The 20,644-nt window shown below is 37.9% G+C and overlaps 1 protein-coding gene across 1 annotated transcript in view; it reads right to left on the bottom strand.

The window, feature by feature from the left end:
* necab1 (N-terminal EF-hand calcium binding protein 1) overlaps nt 1-20,644 on the bottom strand; it is a 47,595-nt gene that overhangs the window by 9,989 nt on the left and 16,962 nt on the right. Inside the window, exons 6-9 of the mRNA XM_065291020.2 lie at nt 14,214-14,350; nt 7,462-7,583; nt 6,668-6,744; nt 5,535-5,588 (exon numbers count right to left, since the gene is read on the bottom strand). Of these exons, the coding sequence (XP_065147092.1) occupies nt 5,535-5,588; nt 6,668-6,744; nt 7,462-7,583; nt 14,214-14,350 (390 nt within the window). The remainder of the gene's footprint in view (nt 1-5,534; nt 5,589-6,667; nt 6,745-7,461; nt 7,584-14,213; nt 14,351-20,644) is intronic.

The raw sequence follows: 20,644 nt of genomic DNA on the forward strand, positions 1-20,644 counted from the left end.
CATCTTTGGGATGTGGTTGAACGGGAGCTTTGTGCCCTGGATGTGCATCCCACAAATCTCCATCAACTGCAAGATGCTGTCCTATCAATATGAGCCAACATTTCTAAAGAATGCTTTCAGTAGAATCAATGCCACATAGAATTAAGGCAGTTCTGAAGGCGAAAGGGAGTCAAAAACAGTTTAGTACGGTGTTCCTTATAATCATTTAAGTGAGTATATATATGATTTTGTCCTCCATCGTTGTTTCGTATTTCTGCCTCCGCTCACTACGTCATAATCACATTACTACTAGAACCGCGTCATTCGCACGGATCGCTTCATTCACACTAATCGTGTCATTCACGCTGCCTCATTTGCAGTGTTGGGGAAAGTTACTTTTAAAAGTAATGCATTACAATATTAAGTTACTCCCCAAAAAGTAACTAATTTCGTTGCTTAGTTACTTTTCATTGAAAGTAATATTTACGTTACTTTTAAGGTACTTTCGCATTCATTTTTCTTACATTGCTGAGGCTTGATCTCTTTCAGGCCTTGCAGGTGTTTTTTATGAAGTTCTGCATTTATAAATTGCATATTTCGATCACAAAAAGACAAGCTCTGGCCTGCCATCTCCGTTTCTGACTCAAAGGGGTGCACGCATAGAGTGTGTAATTCTACATCACTACGTTTAGTTTAATTTAGTACATTCTTTTTTTATCAAATTAATTAAACTGAAAATTAACTTGCAATACTTTTTTTAAGTAACACAAATATTAATGTTTACATTTAAAAAGTAATTTGTTACTTTACTCGCTACTTCAGAAAAGTAATATTATTACGTAATGCACGTTACTTGTAATGCATTACCCCCAACACTGCTCATTTGCTCGTCATTTAAATAACTTGAGCTTAGTGCTTCATTTGCATCTGGTGTGAACACAACATTATGGCGCTTTTCCATTGCATAGTACCCCACGGTTTAGTTTAGTTTGGGTCGGGTCAGCTCACCTCACTTTGGCCTGGTAAGCTTTTCCATCAAGTTTAGTATCACTTGGCAGTTGGAGGGATTATAGGCGTGTCATTATATTTGCGCTGCCTGCTGTGATATCATACAAGTGAGAGTGTTGTTGTACATTCCCATACATTTATTTATTTCTCAGTCCGCCACAAAATTAAAATTGGCCACCACAAATAGATGTTTGCACATCGCGTTTATCACTACCTCTGTCTCACATGACAGTTTCTGTTCAAACACCGCGGCGTCAGGTGACGGCGCTCCGCGGGGCCTCATTTAGGTTGCATTTAAGCATATATAAAATGCTGACGTGCTCATCGCGAATGTTCCGCCACAAACTGCAAATCTGGAAAAAACTGTTATGGTGTCCCTGATTCTCAACCTGTGGATGTTTTTCATCGCTAAAAGGGAGTTTGGGAACTTATAGCAGAGCACAGATGACAACATCTTTTACATTATAGCGATGACGTGACAATTCTCTCAGACCAATCAGTGATCTACAGTGTTTTCAACAGAGATGGGGACTCGAGTTTGAGACTCGGACTCGAGTGCGACTTAAGTCGCACACACAGTGACTTTAGACTCGACTTGAGACTCGTCCTCAAAGACTTCAGACTCAACTCGGACTCAAGCCGTGCGACTCGTGAACAATGTTTATTTTTAGGAAGCGTCTGATAAGCTCGCTGTCATACCCCTCCCTCCGTTACCTACAACCTGCCCACGACACGGTTCGGCTCGCATGCGATTCACGGATTAATATGCAATTTAAATAGGGTAAGTTTTTCATTAACGTGTTTCTAAGGCTTGCAATTGTTTAAATTGTTAAACAATTTAACCGCAAAAAGGCGCTCAAGTGAGCAGATTTCTGTATGCACATGCGGTTAAGTGTGTCCGGTCCAGCTCCAGTCAGGTCCAGAGTTGCGCTACTTTGTGTCATATGTAGTCTATTAACATACATTGTCTGAATAGAGCAATGAAAAACAACATAACGTTTTTATGTGAAACGACTGCTGCATCTTCTTCCTGAAGCACTGTTTGGAATTCGCCCTCCGCCTGTGTGTGAGCACGCGTTTAAGTGCCCTCAGTAGTGCACATACAGAGAGAAGTGTTTCAAAAGTTAAGCCAACATAAAATCTTTCTTTTCTTGACAGGGCACATACACACAAAATGATCTCACAGTATTATTTTTCTAATAAAAACATTTTTGTATATGTCTTAAGAAACCAGTCTGGGCTTATTTGTTCTTAAAGAGACAGTAACCTCAATTAACCTACTTAAGTCTGTGTCATTTATGTTAATCAAACAACCCAAGACAAACAGAAAATCACTTCTATTGCTCTAAAAATAATAATAATAATATTTAATTTGTACAATAAAGACAGTGCTATTATCCATTTAATTTAATTTCTGTACCTAGTGCTAATTTTAGACCTTACTTAATGTGCAACTTTGTTCTTTTTTATAAATGTTTATAATTTCTTTATTTGTTACAACGAGACTTGAGACTTGACTTGGACTCAAGCTCAAAGACTTCAGACTTGACTCAGAGATATTTGTGAGCATCTCTGTTTTCACGTCACATTTGGTATCAGCTCGGGTCGCTTGGAACCATGGCCGGACTTACCATTGGGCTTGATTGGGCTTGAGCCCAGGGGCCCCGGCCAATAGGGGCCTCCGTGCCGGCTTGCGTTAGTTTGATTTGTTCAGTCGTTTTCATTTTTTATTTTACAGCCTATTGGTTGGTGCGGAATTGTTTGGTGCTGCATTTAATTCGTTAATATATGTCAGTCATCTTGGTGCTGAATATGACGCCCTGAGTTTACTGCTTTTGAAACCCATAGATGCTAGTATAATAGCGAATACGCGAAATGAGAGTCATAAATGAGCTTTACAGATAACGAGAAAGAGCAACGCGAAAATGAAGCGCTCCGTATGAAAGATTATTAGAGTAGGTCTTGTAACACTGTTTTTTCTTGTTTGTTTGTAATCTAACGTGATACGCAGCAGGTATACGCAGTATATCCACTATTAATGGTCAAGGATTTCCATATACCCATTTAAAAAAGCGTGAAAATACTTAACAGTGTGTGACAAACCTTTGACACTTTCGTTCATAAATTGACATCTGAATCACTCACCATCGCATGCTCCACTTGCTACTTTGGCGGGTTGAACCTCATATACAGTCGGCTATTTGATATTTGGTACATTTGACTTCATGCGGCACTGCGCGATCCGATCATTATATGAAATCAAATTATCACGGCGCAAAAGTGATTGTAAAGCAGACGGGTGTATTCATGTTGTTCAACAACAGCCAAATAATTACATCAGAGTACCGCGAGAGCGATTCGAGAAATCACACGGAGAAGTCTGCTTTCTAATCGCTCTCGCGGTACTTTGACATCACCAAGCGGTCTGCGTAGCGCCAAATGAAATTCAATCTGCTCGCAGTCTGCAGCTCACACGACACTAACCAAACAATCCCTGTGGAGAAATAAACGACTGAAGCAGAGCTACGAAACATAACAAAATCCGGAGAGTTAACAACGCACATGATTATATCAACATTTAAATCATCAGTCCAGTTTATTACTTCATCTGGAGGTGAGGATTCACTAAATCATGGCCATGTTGATGTCCTGATGCTTTTTGATATAATCCACTAGCTAGCTAGACTAACTTTCCTGTAGTTTCTCTTTCAGCATGTTTGCTTGCGCTTAACAGAATCACAGTTTAAACTTCTGAAAAGTGTTCATTTTTATATCTACGTTCAAGGTTTTAATGTATTACGTTCATATCAGACGCAAAAATTAATTAATGATCATCTTCTCCACTTTGGTTTTTGGTGTCTAATATTATATGATGGTCTTGTCATAATTATTAAAAAACATCCTAAAATCTTTTCTTTTCACTGCACCACTTAGGCTATATGCACAAAATACGCTTGTTGATTATGTTTATAACATTAAATGGTGTGTAATAAGGTGAATGTTAATCAAAACATATCATTCTCTTCTTAAGCTAAGTCTTACACAATGATTTTAAATGTTGTTATGGGGTATTTTTTTAATGTGCAGGATTAATGTGGATTTGTGACATCCCTAAAATACATGATTTAATTTTAGACTGGGCTTATGTTCTGCTTTAGAGGGGCAGTTTCCTAGTCAGGTCTTATCCTAGTCCAAGACTAAAAAGCATGTTTGATCTGTCTTAATTTAAACACATCTTGCACTGATATATCTTAACATATATCATTGCCATTGTTTTGTCTCAAGACGCACACCAGTGATGTTTTTTGTAAGGTTTGTTTGTAAAAACTACTTGAATGCCCTAATATAACCTAGCAATAGGCCTAGTGCTGGATTAATCGAAACCCTGTCAGGAAACTTCCCTAAAATGTAGTTCTATGATATATTTTTTATTTCAGGTTGTTTACTGTAAGTGCACTCTCAGAAGATAATTTACACAAACTGTCACTGGGGTGGTACCCTTTCAAATAGTACACCTTTGTACCTAAAGAGTGCATATAATGGGTACAAATGTACCTATATCTGTACCTAAATGGTAAATATTAGGACCCATTTAAAGGGTACCGTCCCAGTGACCGCTTTTGTACCTTTTGTTCTGATAATGTAGGGCCCAAAATTTATTCAAGCCCAGGGGCCTCCACCCTGTTAAGTCCTGCCCTGCTTGGAACCCCAACCGAGGTGGTATGAAAAAAAGTATCGGGTACTACGTACTGCACCCAATGGAAAAGCTCCCAAAAGTAAGCTGACCCGACCCAAACTAAACCAAACCGTGGGGTACTATGCAATGGAAAAGCGCCACTATAATGACCACGAATCGCAAATGCTGTGATTGGTTCGCTAGAGCCCTAAGAAAAAATACAACATTTGCAACGTGTGTGCAAGCTTTGACAAGCTTTTTTGTTTATTTTTTTATTAAAGTTATAACCACCATCAAGCTTAAAATTCCCTCTTTGAAATCTCAAAGCAGCCATTTCTGTGAGCCACTTTCAAAAGCGCATAAAAATGAAAAGCACTTCAGCCATTTTCTTCCACAGGATGTTTGCAAAGACATGTTTAAGTTGCTATTAAAGGCACGAGAAATTGAATGGGAGTGTTATTTAAAGTGGCGCAAATGCGCACACTACTCATTTGTTGGTAATTTTATGCTTCAGCATCCAATATAATGTTGTATTGTGTGGGCAGCCGTACATTACTGTTTACAGCTACGGGCTCCACGGGGGCCTGAATATCCTTCTCATTGCTCTTTAACAAGCACAGAGTCGCAGACACGCAAACCTCCCATTTACAGTCTGTCAACAGCATCCAGTAATGCCTGAGAGAAAAATGCCCTGAAAAAACCCAGCCAAAGACGACAGGGTCAAATGAAAGAGGAGAGCGATAGTAAGATGAAAGAAAATGAATAACCTGGAACAAGTTTTTCGATCGCCACTGTTTCCAAGACGACAGGCATCTGTGTGAATGATTCTCAGACTGTATGGTGAGAGACGGAGAGATTGTAAGTGACTTACTGATTTGGTGGTGCTTTCCAACACCTCGTCCTCCACAGGCTCCAGACGAAGCTCCTGAGAATAGAGAACAAACCTCAGTTCTAGCACACATACTTATATGAATCTCACCAAAACGGTCAGTTTTAATATACAACAAAATCAAAGTGACACAAAAAATTAACAAGAAACAATTCACAGACAAAAATATAAACATACAAATTAAATTAAATTAGTATTTTTTTCTCAACTTATTCTTAACATTAACATTTACACCATCATAAATTGATTGATGTTAATTTTTTAATAATAAATTAATTATTTTACAATGCTGCTCATTTTATTATTGATTAATTCCTTAAGTTATGTCAAATTCTTGCTTTTATATAATTTTTCTGCTTTTAAAGACAGATACTTTTCATTGACAATCAAACATGTAATCAATAACAGGATTATATGCTTTATATAAGCATGTATATTGATTACATGTTTGATTGTCAATAAAAAGTATTTAATAATCTATTTACAATTTGCAATAATACCATATATTTTATTATAGGGTGAATTTCCCTAATGTTGGACACTGCCTATTGTGGGACACCTAAGGTCTAGTTGTAGGGCCCCCAAAATACACTGAAAAAAATGATTCATTCAATTTAATAAATTTTTTTAAGGTAAGTGGTTGCAATCAATTTATTTAAGCTACATTTAAACAAAAAAATTAGAACGGCAAAACCAAACAAAAAACGTTTGTTTAAATGTAGCTTAAATAAATTGATTGCAACCACCTACCTTAAAAATTTTGATTAAATTGAATGAATCATTTTTTTCAGTGTACATAAATGGCGTGAAGGTGAAACTATGACATCACAAAAATGACATCACAAACAAATGATGACCAAGCGTCAAGCACATTTCACAGAAGTCAAAAAATTCCCTAAATTGTCCCACTTTAGGGCTATTCACCCTATATTTAATCATTTCCAAATACTTCAACAAGTAGTTTTTTAAATTCATAAATAGTTTTCCAAAAATAGACTTCATTTTCATCAAACAAAATATACTTTCTCATGTCATTTCTTTGATTTGTTGTGATACATGAGTAATAAAGCAATAAAAGAACAGATAGAATGAGATCATGTGTAGACGTGTGTTGCCTTTTTCTCGAGACGGTCAATCAGTTTTTGCAGTCGGTTTACTTGAGTCATCCACTGGTTGTCTTCTTCAAACAAACCTGCAAAGAAACACAAATAATGTGCTCACTAATAAAACTTTACGTCTAAAGTCAGATCATCACAATGTTCGTTTTCTGTGTTTATAATAAATAAGCACAAATATGAGCAATTCCAGCATTATGGAATTTATATAAGAAAAAAATCTGATCAGTCTATGCATGTGTTTTCTGTTTTAGATATGAGAAATATGCATGTGACAGAAAAGGACACTACTTTGTAGGAATTCTGTGAATAAAAATGCACAAGCCAAGCCACAAGCAATAATACTTAACAAATGAAAATAATGTATGTCTTAAAAAAAATATTTTAATGGGGAAAAACAGCATACTAAACATTACAAAAATCTCGGACAATTCTAAAATCTGTGCCTACCTAACTGTAAAATAATTTAATTATTATTTTTTAAATCTTAGAGACCTCACATGAGTATTTAAGCCACCAAATATTGACATCTGACATATAAGCATAGTTTAAAACATGTGGCATTTTTTTCATGGTAAGATTGACATTTGCATTATATTGCTCATATGGTTTTCAACTACACCATTTGCTCAAATCAGGACTTAGTATTTGATGCTTTAAAATTAAATAACCAAACACAAATAGGATTTGCCAAAAAATCTAAAAACTATTTATTACTAATATAATAACATGATTTCCTTCATAAACATCATCTGAATGCCACTGGGTTTAGGTTTGTGTCTCAGAAAAATCACCTGAATTGACCAGGTTCAGCAGTGGGTTGTTTGGAGACAAGCTGTTATTCCTTTGAAGTCTCCGATTAGATCTCCGTCCGGACCACTGAATGGACAGAACCTCGGGCTTCAACGCCGCCTGTCTGTAATTTAGACACACACCAGCGAAACAAACACAAACACTGAGCAGCTGCTGAGGAATGTTTGTTTATTCACATCTCATTATTAGCTTCGAATTATTCTTCCCCCCGGATGTGAGAGGCCAAAAATAGCCATCGGTATCACATATGGCTAACCCGCAAATTTCTTCTGGGATTTTAACACCTATCAGAAACAATCAAATGAAACATAGCAGCAGCTGAATCAATGCTAATAAATAATAACTGTATAGGTTAGGCCACATTTAAAGGAACAGTATGTAAGAAATTTATATCAATTAATCAAAAAATGGCCCAGATATGTCACTAGACATTAAGAAATCATTTTTATTTCAAATACTTATATCACTCACAACAGTGGTCTGGCCAGGATATTGTCATTTAAAAAGTGGAGTTGCAGCCCTCAACTGATGTTTATGTTGTCATTTTGTGTATTGGCCACCAGTTGTGTGATTGCTGTACCAGTTTTAGCCACAAGTTTTGTGATTGCAATACCAGTTTTGGCCACAATCCTACATACTGTTCCTTATCAGGATACCAATTACTTGTGACCTAAATATATGCAAAGTATTTAAAGTAAAACATAAATGATAATTTATTTACACTTGTGTAGAACATTTTGAAGGGTTTTTGTCTGTGCAAACCACTGTTACACGTGGTTACCAGTTCCTAATGTTATGGGTGATTCTGGTGTTTTAAAGCCACATTATGTAAGATTAAAGTATAAAATATCAAAAACTTGTAAATTGTGTATAGCGACCTCTTATAGTGAAAATCTACATATTGCCGCTTTAAGTGGTGTTTACTAGCTCGAGATGAAGCAGTCTACCTCAAGTCTCTTTAAAATTATCCTCCCTATAATCTTTAATGTCATGAAAATCCTAAATTCTTTCTTCCCAAACCTCTTCATAACACTTTGATGGTGTGGGGTGATTTACATGCTAAAATGCACAACTTAGGAGGTTGCATATATTCCCAACCCCAAATAAAAGCAAAGCACTAATAAAGTTTGGTTCCAAAACGCGATAAATGCCATTTAAGAAACAAATGAGTTACCGCCAAAATCAGTATTGTATAAGGTCACTATTAAAAACTAAACGCAAAAAAAACAATATCCGCCGTGTTATTCTGTCATCTTTTCTCCCTTTTTTCCCAAAACGCAATAAACGACAGTCCTCTTTCTTTGAAGAATGCAATAAATCTGCTCAGCAAATCACAGCGCACCTTTCCACACATTGTAAACAACAATGGTGGCGCATTGAATACACACAGAATCCTAGTTTTCCTCATCTACTTTGTACTTCATAATCAACAAACAAACAAAAAATAATACTTTTGATGGCATTGATAAACCTGTGGTGGTTTTCTGTGGCGGGGAAGAAATGTATGCTATCAAAATCGAATAATGTACGCGAGAGGCACTCGGTGGCTGGAAAAATTGTTCTCCCAATAGCATCAAGCTTCTGTCATGCTAACACATTGAGCCCAGGGGATCTTATGAAAAACGTTCCATTATTTTACTCAAAGTCAACGAAAATCGAGCAGGACCAAAACATTTAACAGCTTACCGCTGTTCTTAATATGACAAAGTAAGTGTTTTGATCAATGCCATTAATGTTTATTTATCTGTGTATTCCACTAGTCATCTAAATGAATATAACATGGCAAAGATGAATGCACATTTATATATTGATTCAATAGATTTATAGCATTTTGTAAAAAAATCAGTTTTTATAAGAAATCTTTGAAAATCTAATTATGGATTTGCATTTTTTATAACATAAAGATGCTATGTGAAAGTTTGTAACAGAAAATAGTGGTTTTCATCTTTCATCTTGTCACTTTCTTGGTATAGAAAAACACATTTTTACCCAAATTAGTCAAAATGGATTAATTGCGTTTTGGAACCAAACTCTTCAAATACCATTGGTGTGTTACTGTTATGTAGCCATACTGAAAGCAAATCCCAAAGCTAACCATTTAATAAGCTGCATTAAATTGATTTGCATTAGGGTAGAAACACAGCCACTATTCACATGCAAATGATGCTTCAATGTTTTCAGGCACCGTAAAATGCATTCACAAACATCATTGACAGCACAAAATCTTTCTGTCCTAAACCAAAGCGAATGAATAGTTAAAAAATCTTAATTTATGCAATTCTTCCAGAGCAGTAAAGGGTCATCTTTTAGACTCAGTTTAAAAAAAAACAAATAATAAGTATATAATGTTAAATATTCATATTTTCTTTTACACCTATCTATTACATTGTTCAGCGTTACCTGAGCAGCAGAGGGATGCTGTGTCTATATAAGACAATGAAATAAACAGAGGCAGGCAGGTGTCAAAATTATGCTTCGGTTGGTTCCTCATTATCCCTAAAGATGTTGTTGCGTAACTCACATCTTGAGGGGATCAAACCCTCCACGGCTAAAAACTGCATCGCAACGCTTGGATCAGTGACGGATGAATCAGCCAGGTTATTAAAAACCCAACTCACAACCGCATGCCTGCACACCTGAAACGTCACTGAACAAAGATGCTCTGACAGACGCTATGATCTAAAAATCAGACTTCACCTCTGCACTGCAATGCAAACTGCAGCTTTCTTGCCCTCCAACACCCCTGGTGGGTCACGTGACTGAAAACTATGAATTACTATTGATAGAGGTCTGGACGTCACGTGATCCTCTGATGAGTGTTAGTTGACATGTAGTTGCAAAGTTATTTATTGTTAGTTGAATGTCTAAAGTGGAGTATCAAAATAAAGTGTTACCAAAATGTAAAACATGAAAATGAACATATATATAAATATAAGCACCAGCTTCGAATGGTGCTCTTTGCACACAGATGAAAGCAGTGTTGTGGACGGTGTGAGCACTCCAGCGACGTCTGGTCTCAGATTTGAGCTCATCTCTGTTGTTTCATCCCTGTGTGCGGCACAGCTCCTCAGAGACTCGACGCTTCAGACAGAATAGAGAATGGGCCGCACTGTTTCAATTTGCTTTGGCCACCAGCCACTTTCAATACATCCCACGCTGTGGGAATCAAGCCGTATGGAGTAGCAGCGAGTAACTTGGCATACAATGAGTTCATCCTAGAGAGATAAGCCTTGATGGCTTTAGGTTCAAATCTGGATTTATTTTATAAATAACTCCACACTGTCAACAGCGACACAAAAACTTGGTGACGTAAGAGGCTTCATGCGTGTAGCCCTATGACGGCATGCACAGGTTTGTGCTTTTATTTTTTTATTGCTAGTAATGAAATGGAAATGCAGTGGAAATGAATGAGACACGAGTGAAACGAGCAAGACAGGGGAACACAGACAGAGTTTGTTACACTACTACAGGAAAATCAGAGGTCTGGAAAGTGTTTACATATTTAAAGTTTATCGTTTCAGTATGTTGTATTGTTAAAAGGCGTGAACATTAAAGGTTGACTTGAATTCCCGTCTGCTGGTCATGATAATACGTGTATGAGAGGGAAAAAAGGGGGGGCTGCGGCATCGGGCCGCGGGACGGGTTCGGCCAGATATATCATGTTGATATGTCGGAGTACATCGGGTCCGGGCTTTAAAAGCCACGAGCCGGGTCGGGTTTTAATTTTCAGGCCCATTGAGAACTCTATAAGTTGTTGTGGTATTTGTCCCGCCCTTCCTCCACTGTGATTGGACAGCCGTGTTAGAACTGACATTGACGAGCGGAGCTTTTTACCCAAAAGGTGAATCTTTAGCTTTTAGCACGGAAAAAAAACGCTAGCTGCTGGCTTTTTTGAAAAACGGCACGCTTTCATTGGAAACAATTAAAAACATACGACCGCCGCGGGCGTAAAAGCTTTGGTGTGCATGCCCCCTAAGCCTCTTAGAGATGCATTGTGTAACTTTAAGAAGGATCACTTGACAGAAATGCAATATAATCTGCATAACTATATTATCAGTGGTGTATTAATTGGTTTTATCTTAGGAAGAGTCGTTTTATATACGTACACCGCGGATCTTTTTACATCAAAGTCGCTGTCATGTTTCTACAGTAGCCCTAAATGGACAAACTGCTCTATAGATCGTGTTTTGTTACTACAGTGTCTCAGTCCTTAACGTGTTTGTTCTGTGGCGGCTACCGTAGCTTCTCTATGGGGCTGTTTACACTTGGTATTAAAGGTGCCATTTGTAATAATTGAGGTAAAAGATTTTTAAAAATTAGTTACACGCATCAAAAGAATGAGAAGAAATAAGGGCAAAGATGTCATTAAAAAAATGACAAGGTATAGTGCTGCAGAAATATCAATCTGAATTAGCATGCTAAATTACTAGCTACAGCCCGACTGGTGTTGTAATACCAGTTTCGACCATGGGAGGCGGTATGCGGGCCACGCACATAACCGCCAGCCAAACTGCAATACACGAATAAGTGGGAGTACAGCCCTCTACTAGTACCGCTGCGTCCGAAAACTAAGACAGCTGACTTGTTGATTTAAGATTTATGAATGCAGCTCAGAGAAATGCAATTCGGACAGCCATGGATTCGGACATGCCTTGATGCCTTCCTGCCTTGCAATAGGGGTTTCGGACGTATTTCAGTTCAGGGAAGAGAGCGGAAGAATGGCTAAAGCAAGAGACATTTACCACTACCACAAACATTTGCTGCAGGGAACAACGCGCTCGGAATCACAAATAAAATATGATAAATAAAGTAACCGAACCAGAGTAAATACTGGCACTGCTTTTCATCGCTGGAGACAACTAATGAACATGAAAGAAATGAGGTTAGACTCCGAAATGACAACTTTTCTTTTCGATTGGTAAGTAAGATGCTGTTAGTATTTCGCTAGAAGTTCACTTATAATAGGCATTGCCATAACCTATGCTCAGCTTGTACATGAACTACGGCTTTGTGCAGTAAATGTGGCTCCATCTGAAAGCAGCTAATGGCGATTCACTTTTAATCAATAAACCGGCTTCACTGACGAGAAGCGCAATGACTATCGCATGCAAATTATTGCGCATCCTTAGCTGTTAACGTTTAATAGTTAGCTCTACCCACGGATCCGATCCGGTTTTCACCCGTTATCTACCAAGCTGATGCTAAAATGTAACATTAGCTAAGAAGCTTGAAATGTCTTCGATTATAATGAACACCAAATGGACGCACGAAACGTAGCGGAAAACATTGCAATTTTAATGAGACAGAATGTTTTTTTTGTGACTAATGATAACTTAGTTGCTAATGTAAATCAAACTTGATATATGCTGCTGAATTTGCAGCTGCTAAATTAAAATAGACCAACTCACTTTTCTGGAGGTATACTGCCCCCGTCTGTTTGGCGTGTGGAGTATGAATTGATTTTTTTTTGGGCGGACATGTTAAATGGTCCCTTTAAGATGTGTTTTTATCGATCGGATCACAAGTGGATGAGAGAGACACATTACGTTTACACCTGGTATTTAAATCCGTCTCTTTTGTCCACTTTCGACCGCTTCTGTCCTCAATACTGTGAGGGGTTGGTCCGTCGAGACTGTGGGCGAGTAATGATGAGTTTATTTGGACGCGAACTAATATTATGTCGGAGTCCGCTGCTTGTTTAGCAAGTATACATGCTGCACAGAGTTTTGTAAGTTTGTATGTTAGAGCTTTCTCTGAATTTTCAGCGCAATTGATGAAATAGGATTGTGCAACTTTCATAGCTTTCAAAACGAAACTGCGGAGATCAGCCGCTTTAGTTTTATCAATGAAAGGCTAAAAATAGCGCTGTTCACCGTGTGTTCACGCCAGAAGTCAAAAAAGACGTAAAACTTGTGTTTAATACCTCAGATTAGATAAATGGGCGGAGAGAAGGCGTCGCGTGTGGCTTTTCGAACACATTCAACCACATCTGCGTTTACACTACAAAAGCAATCCGATCTAAAGTGGTTTCGACTACCTCTGAATGTGGTTGAAAGTGGTCGAAAGTGGACGCATTCAAAATGTTTTGAACACCAGTTACACCTGGCATTAACGTCGTCCACTTGTGATCCGATCGATGAAAACGCATGTTAATGCCAAGTGTAAACAGCCTCTATGTGTTTTGAAATGGAGGGGTGAGCTGTGGACTGAGCCGCTGGTTGCAATTCAGCCGTTGAGCCATTGGTTGTGTGTGTGTTTACGACTCATTGGAATGGGTTAAATGCAGAGGTCACCAGCTCCTCTGGCTTATTTCATATGATGGCAAGGAGATCTAAGCAGTCCAGCTGCTGCACATTGAGGAGGTGAGGTTGTGGGCATGCATACGGTCACATCATGCACACACATATTCACACTGTGTAGCATGCAATCATCCAGGTGCTGGAATAAAACAGCTCATTTCCGTTCAAAATTGTGCACTCTAAAAGGAGCTCACCCCCACTACGGTCCATACAGCCGACCCACCTCCACACGTAAATGCTGGCAGTCTGAGTCTAAAAATGAGCTGCTAATCACACATACGAGCACAAACTGGTTTATATTCAGCCTTCATTGTATTTCTGCATAATAACAAAAGCCTGGGGTTATCTGTCTGCCCGTCACCTGCTCTATTAATGCAATTACTGCCACTGATGCTCTGGAAACTTAGTGTGAAAGTCAATTGTAAGCTGCTTGCCTCTCCTGTCGGGTCTGTTCGGCTGTGGTCTCCAGGGCGCATTCAAGAGAGCTCTGGAGCGACTGCAGCTGACTGGTGGTCTCCTTCAACAGGAAACGTGTCACAAACCGCTCAAGGTGTGTGGCCTCATGGTACTCCTGCAGGTGAAATCACATGATACGTTTTTAAATAGATTAACAAGATTTCATATAGTGGACACAAACTTTAATTAATGCCAAAATTTTCATTCTGGGGTGTACTTATGTTTTAAGTGACATTCAGCAGAGCCCTTAAACCTGTGGATAAGGATAGCTTATACTCTCAAAGCAAGGGTTTGTTATTTGCGGGGTCGTACGTCGGCTTTTCAACATTAGGAACAGTCAACAGTCGCCAGTGTAATTATGTTGTACGCCGAGGCAACTATGCACTGTCACTAACCAAAGCTGTTATTAAATCTGAGAACATCCCTTAACTGCCAGAACAAATAATTCTTCTGAAGCAGGTGTGTTACCAAGATGCATACAAATCAATGAGATCCAACAAGTTGTCCAACATGGTGCATATATACACAAGACAGACCTTTACACTGAACCATTTGAGTCATATAGCACAAAAGGTTATGATTAACCTGTGGACTGTTAATAATCCTCACACTTACCTTACAGACCTTGCAGGTATTTTTTGTTATTTATAGCCACTATGAGTTCAAGTAATTCATACAAAGTGTTTGCAGCATTCAAACCGGGTCTTAATGGATGTGTTGAACCAGAGACTGGACTAAATGTCACAAGTGACTGAATCAGAATAATTATATTCACTGAATCTCTTAACCATATGCTTATATTTAACACTTTACATAGGGTTCAGTTGTTACAAATAGTTAATGTATAATAAACACTCACCTACAGGATTATTAGGAACACCTGTTCAATTTATCATTAATGCAATTATCTAATCAACCAATCACATGGCAGTTGCTTCAATGCATTCTCCTGAACTCCAAACTGAATGTCAGAATGGGAAAGAAAGGTGATTTAAGCAATTTTTGAGCGAGTATTTCACAATCTGCTCAGTTACTGTGATTTTCACACACAACCATTTCTAGGGTTTACAAAGAATGGTGTGAAAAGGAAAAAACATCCAGTATGCGGCAGTCCTGTGGGCGAAAATGCCTTGTTGATGCTAGAGGTCAGAGGAGAATGGGCCGACTGATTCAAGCTGATAGAAGAGCAACTTTGACTGAAATAACCACTCGTTACAACTAGGGCTGCAACTAACGACTATTTTAATAGTCGACTAGTCACCGACTATTGAAACGATTCGTCGACTAATCGAATAATAATTATTTTTTTCTAAAAATTTAGCATGAGATTGCTTTAATTCTGTGGAAAATGATAGTAAACAAGAAAGAAGGGGGTAGTTCAATGAACATTTTTTACATTTAATGAAAACAAGTTTTACATTTTTAATAATTGCAGCTACTATGATTTTACCAAAACGAAGTTATGTATTTCAGCTATTTTAATATATATTTATTAGGGCTGTCAATAAATTATTTTTATCTGTTCTAAATTTACCTAAATGTAACACTTTTCAAGTTTTTAATGCTCTAATCAGCATGGATTTGGTCAATATATATGCTATATGAAAATGTATGTCTACAACAGCCTGTTTACATTTTCAACTGAACCATCAGCCATAGTTTTATATATGATTTTCCCTTTAGAAGACCTTGTTCTTTCTCCATTTCTGTTTGCTGCTGCATTATTTGTGACCTGTGCTGGCAAATTGAGTTGGGATGAGCAAATTTTCAAAAATTAGTCATTTATATTTTAACATTCTCTATTAAAAAACTTCAAAACCATTGGAACAATTATTGGAATCTGATAAAGCATGACATAACTACACCTGTTTACGCAGAGCAAAAACAATATCAATATATGGTACATATATGTTTTTCTTTTATTGTTTAATTTTGACATTGAGACAGACCGCTTTAAGATACTAATGCAGGGGTTTAATATAATGTTAGACAACAGATACTTTTCCTCAACAGTTAAACAAACATTCACTTCAGATATAACAGATTATAGGTCATACCTGCGTGAATTCTTGTCAAAACAGATATTTTTAAAACTGTAATTTTGTGTAAGATGTCTATATATATCTGGGTCACGCACTCGCATGTTTGTGTGCATGCGCTTCAGACGTCTGCGTCAGACATCGCTTTTGAGCCTTGTCACTCTTAATAACTCTAACATCAATCAGGTCCCGAACTTTATCTCTCTTAATAATTATTTTAACATCAAGCAAGTCCTGCAGTCTATTTTCTATCATTTCTGAATGCTTTAAAAACGAAACTAAAAAGTGAAAGAAGACGCATCTTTGCTTTATATGGATTTGGGACGGTACACCTCTCAGGAAACGTGCAGATAAAGATCATTTTAGATGTTTAATGACCATTTAGAGCATTGGATTCGCTAGACGAGAGCTTAATGTTCTTATTTTTATGAAAAGCTCCGACTCATCTAGACAGTGCCGGTTACTTGCTGCTTCTCAATTCATCCAGCTGTGGGTCAAACAGAAATTGCGTGTTGCGTTAATCGCGCGTTAATAAAATTAGTGCCGTTAAAATGAATTTGCGTTAACGCGTTTATTTTGACAGCCCTAATATTTATATATATATATATATATATATATATATATATATATATACAACCCCAAAACAGAAAAAGTTGGGACACTGTGGAAATTGTGAATAAAAAAGTAATGGAATAATTTACAAATCTCATAAACTTATATTTTATTCACAGTAGAATATAGATAACATATCAAATGTTGAAAGTGAGATATTTTGAAATGTCATGCCAAATATTGGCTCATTTTGGATTTCATGAGAGCTACACATTCCAAAAAAAGTTGGGACAGGTAGCAATAAGAGGCCAGAAAATTAAATGTACATATAAGGAACAGTTGAAAGACCAACTTGCAACTTATTAGGTCAATTGGCAACATGATTGGGTATAAAAAGAGCCTCTCAGAGTGGCAGTGTCTCTCAGTGGTCAAGATGGGCAAAGAATCACCAATTCTCCCAATGCTGCGGTGAAAAATAGTTTTTTGAGCTTCTCAGAGAAAAATTGCAATGAGATTGAAGTTATCATCATCTACAGTGCATAATATAATGCAAAGATTCAGAGAATCTGGAACAATCTCTGTGCATAAGGGTAAAGACCGGAAAACCATACCGGATGCCCGTGATCTTCGGGCCCTAAGACAGCACTGCATCACATACAGGAATGCTACTGTAATGGAAATCACAACATGGGCTCTGGAATACTTCCAGAACACATTGTCAGTGAACACAATCCACCGTGTCATTCGCTGTTGCCAGCTAAAACTCTGTAGGTCAAAAAAGAAGCCATATCTAAACATGATCCAGAAGCACAGGCGTTTTCCCTGGGCGAGGCTCATTTAAAATGGACTTTGGCAAAGTGGAAAACTGTTCTGTGGTCCAACGAATCAAAATTTGAAGTTCGTTTTGAAAAACTGGGATGCCATTTCATCCGGACTAAAGAGGACAATGACAACCCAAGTTGTTATTAGCGCTCAGTTCAGAAGCCTGCATCTCTGATGGTTTGGGGTTGCATGAGTGCATGTGGCATGGGCAGCTTACACATCTGGAAAGGCACCATCAATGCTGAAAGGTTTATCCAAGTTCTAGATACATATGATCCCATTCAGACGTCGTCTCTTTCAGGGAAGACCTTGCATTTTCCAACATGACAATGCCAGACCACATAGTGCATCAATTACAACATCAAGACTGCATAGAAGAAGGATCTGAGTACTGAAATGGCCAGCCTGCAGTCCAGATCTTTCACCCATAGAAAAGATTTGGTGCATCATAAAGAGAATGATCCCACAAAGAAGACCTAAGACAGTTGAGCAACTAGAAGCCTGTTTTAGACAAGAATGGGACAACATTCCTATTCCTAAACATTGGTCCTCCTCCAGCTGTTCCTTATATGTACATTTAACTTTTCTGGCCTCTTATTGCTACCTGTCCCAACTTTTTTTGGAATGTGTAGCTCTCATGAAATCCAAAATGAGCCAATATTTGGCATGACATTTCAAAATATCTTACTTTCAACATTTGATATGTTATCTATATTCTATTGTGAATAAAATATAAGTTTATGAGATTTGTAAATTATTCCATTCCTTTTTTATTCACAATTTATACTATGTCCCAACTTTTTCTGTTTTGGGGTTGTATATATATAAATATATATATGCTATATTTTTTAAGTTTTGAAGGTTTAAATCAAAACAAACCAACTGCAGTTGAATTGATATTAATTTGAATGCACAACCAAAAAACGAGATTTCTGAAAAATTACAAAAACAGAGTTATATATATATATATATATATATCAGTGAGGGCATTCACCTGTTGTGGGGTGCACGTCTGCTTCTTTTGCAGAAAGGCGTCCGTGGCTCTCTTCTTAGACTGCATGCATTTAATTAAAAATTTTGTCATGCACAGTCGGGCATAACGTTAAATCCTTTATTTATTTATTTTAAAGCGAAAATACGCATATAAAATGTATAATGTACATCCAAAACAAAACGTATTGGCTTCCATGTTATTTAAATCTTACCGAGGCGAGTCAAACTCTGTTTCATTCAACTCTCCGACGTGCTTTCTCTTTAAATGTTCGTGCATGACCTAGGTGCTGCCGTGAAATGCAAAGACCATGCAGGTAATCTTTTTATTCGCCGTATCCAGGCTAAAATGCTCCCAAACCTCAGATGTTTTGGTATGCGCAGCTGCTACGTTGGACGCTGCCATTTCTGTGTGTTATCGCTGAGCAGAGAAGCTAATGCGCATGTGCGACTCTCGGCAGAGATTGTAATGAAGAGAGATGCCTCACTCGGTCGAAAAAAAAAACATGTCTGGCGACAACGTCGACAATGATATTCATTGTCGACTATTTCTATTATCGATTTTTGTCGACAACGTCGACGAATCGTTGCAGCCCTAGTTACAACCGAGGTATGCAGCAAAGCATTTGTGAAGCCACAACACGCACAACCTTGAGGCGGATGGGCTACAACAGCAGAAGACCCCACCGGATACCACTCATCTCTACTACAAATAGGTAAAAGAGGCTACAGTTTGCACGAGCTCACAAAAATTGGACAGTTGAAAACTGGAAAAATGTTGCCTGGTCTGATGAGTCTCGATTTCTGTTGAGACATTCAGATGGTAGAGTCAGAATTTGGCGTAAACAGAATGAGAACATGGATCCATCATGCCTTGTTACCACTGTGCAGGCTGGTGGTGGTGGTGTAATGGTGTGGGGGATGTTTTCTTGGCACACTTTAGGCCCCTTAGTGCCAATTGGGCATTGTTTAAATGCCACGGCCTACCTGAGCATTGTTTCTGTCCATCCCTTTATGACCACCATGTATCCATCCTCTGATGGCTACTTCCAGTAGGATAATGCACCATGTCACAAAGCTCAAATCATTTCAAATTGGTTTTTTGAACATGACAATGAGTTCACTGTACTAAAATGACCCCCACAGTCATCAGATCTCAACCCAATAGAGCATCTTTGGAATGGGGTGGAACGGGAGCTTCGTGCCCTGGATGTGAATCCCACAAATCTCCATCAACTGCAAGATGCTATCCTATCAATATGGGCCAACATTTCTAAAGAATGCTGTCAGCACCTTGTTAAATCAATGCCACACAGAATTAAGGCAGTTCTGAAGGTGAAAGGGGATCAAACAGAGTATTAGTATGGTGTTCCTAATAATCCTTTAGGTGAGTGTATTAACTACTGTTAATTTGTACAACTTGAAAAGACTTCATCATCAATCATTAAAAATGTACAAAAGGATTAAAGATTTAATGTTTTGAAAGTATTGTTTAGTATTATTTTATTGCAGTAATTAATGTTAACACATTGAAGCTACTATGCTATAATATGCAAGCTAAAATTACAACTAGTTAAAAGTGAGAATTGGTCCCATACCAAAGTGTAAGTATGTTTTAAAGGTTACATTTTCACAGAATGTTCAATACATTATGAAAGATGATTTTATGTACAGTAAATCACAGACAGGGTCACATCCAGTATGTGTCCAATCACACACTGTTATAAACAGTAAAGGTCGCAAATAACCAATGGCTAAATGCACTACAAGACAAGTGAATGTTCGCAAATAACTGATAACTTAATGCACTACAAGACGAGTGAATGTACAAACCGCATCGCTATTTTTGAAAACATCAAAATCATCTTTCATCATTGTGTCATGGCCTGTAAACTAAAGGCGAGAGATATTGGCTGGTTGATTTCAGCCCCCTCACAATGATGATGTTCAGATGATGTTCTCCTGAGGGCAGAGACGCATTCACAGCTGCTGGTTTGCCCACACAC

The sequence above is a fragment of the Paramisgurnus dabryanus genome, chromosome 19 (assembly GCF_030506205.2).
Source record: "Paramisgurnus dabryanus chromosome 19, PD_genome_1.1, whole genome shotgun sequence".
NCBI classification, from domain to species: domain Eukaryota; kingdom Metazoa; phylum Chordata; class Actinopteri; order Cypriniformes; family Cobitidae; genus Paramisgurnus; species Paramisgurnus dabryanus.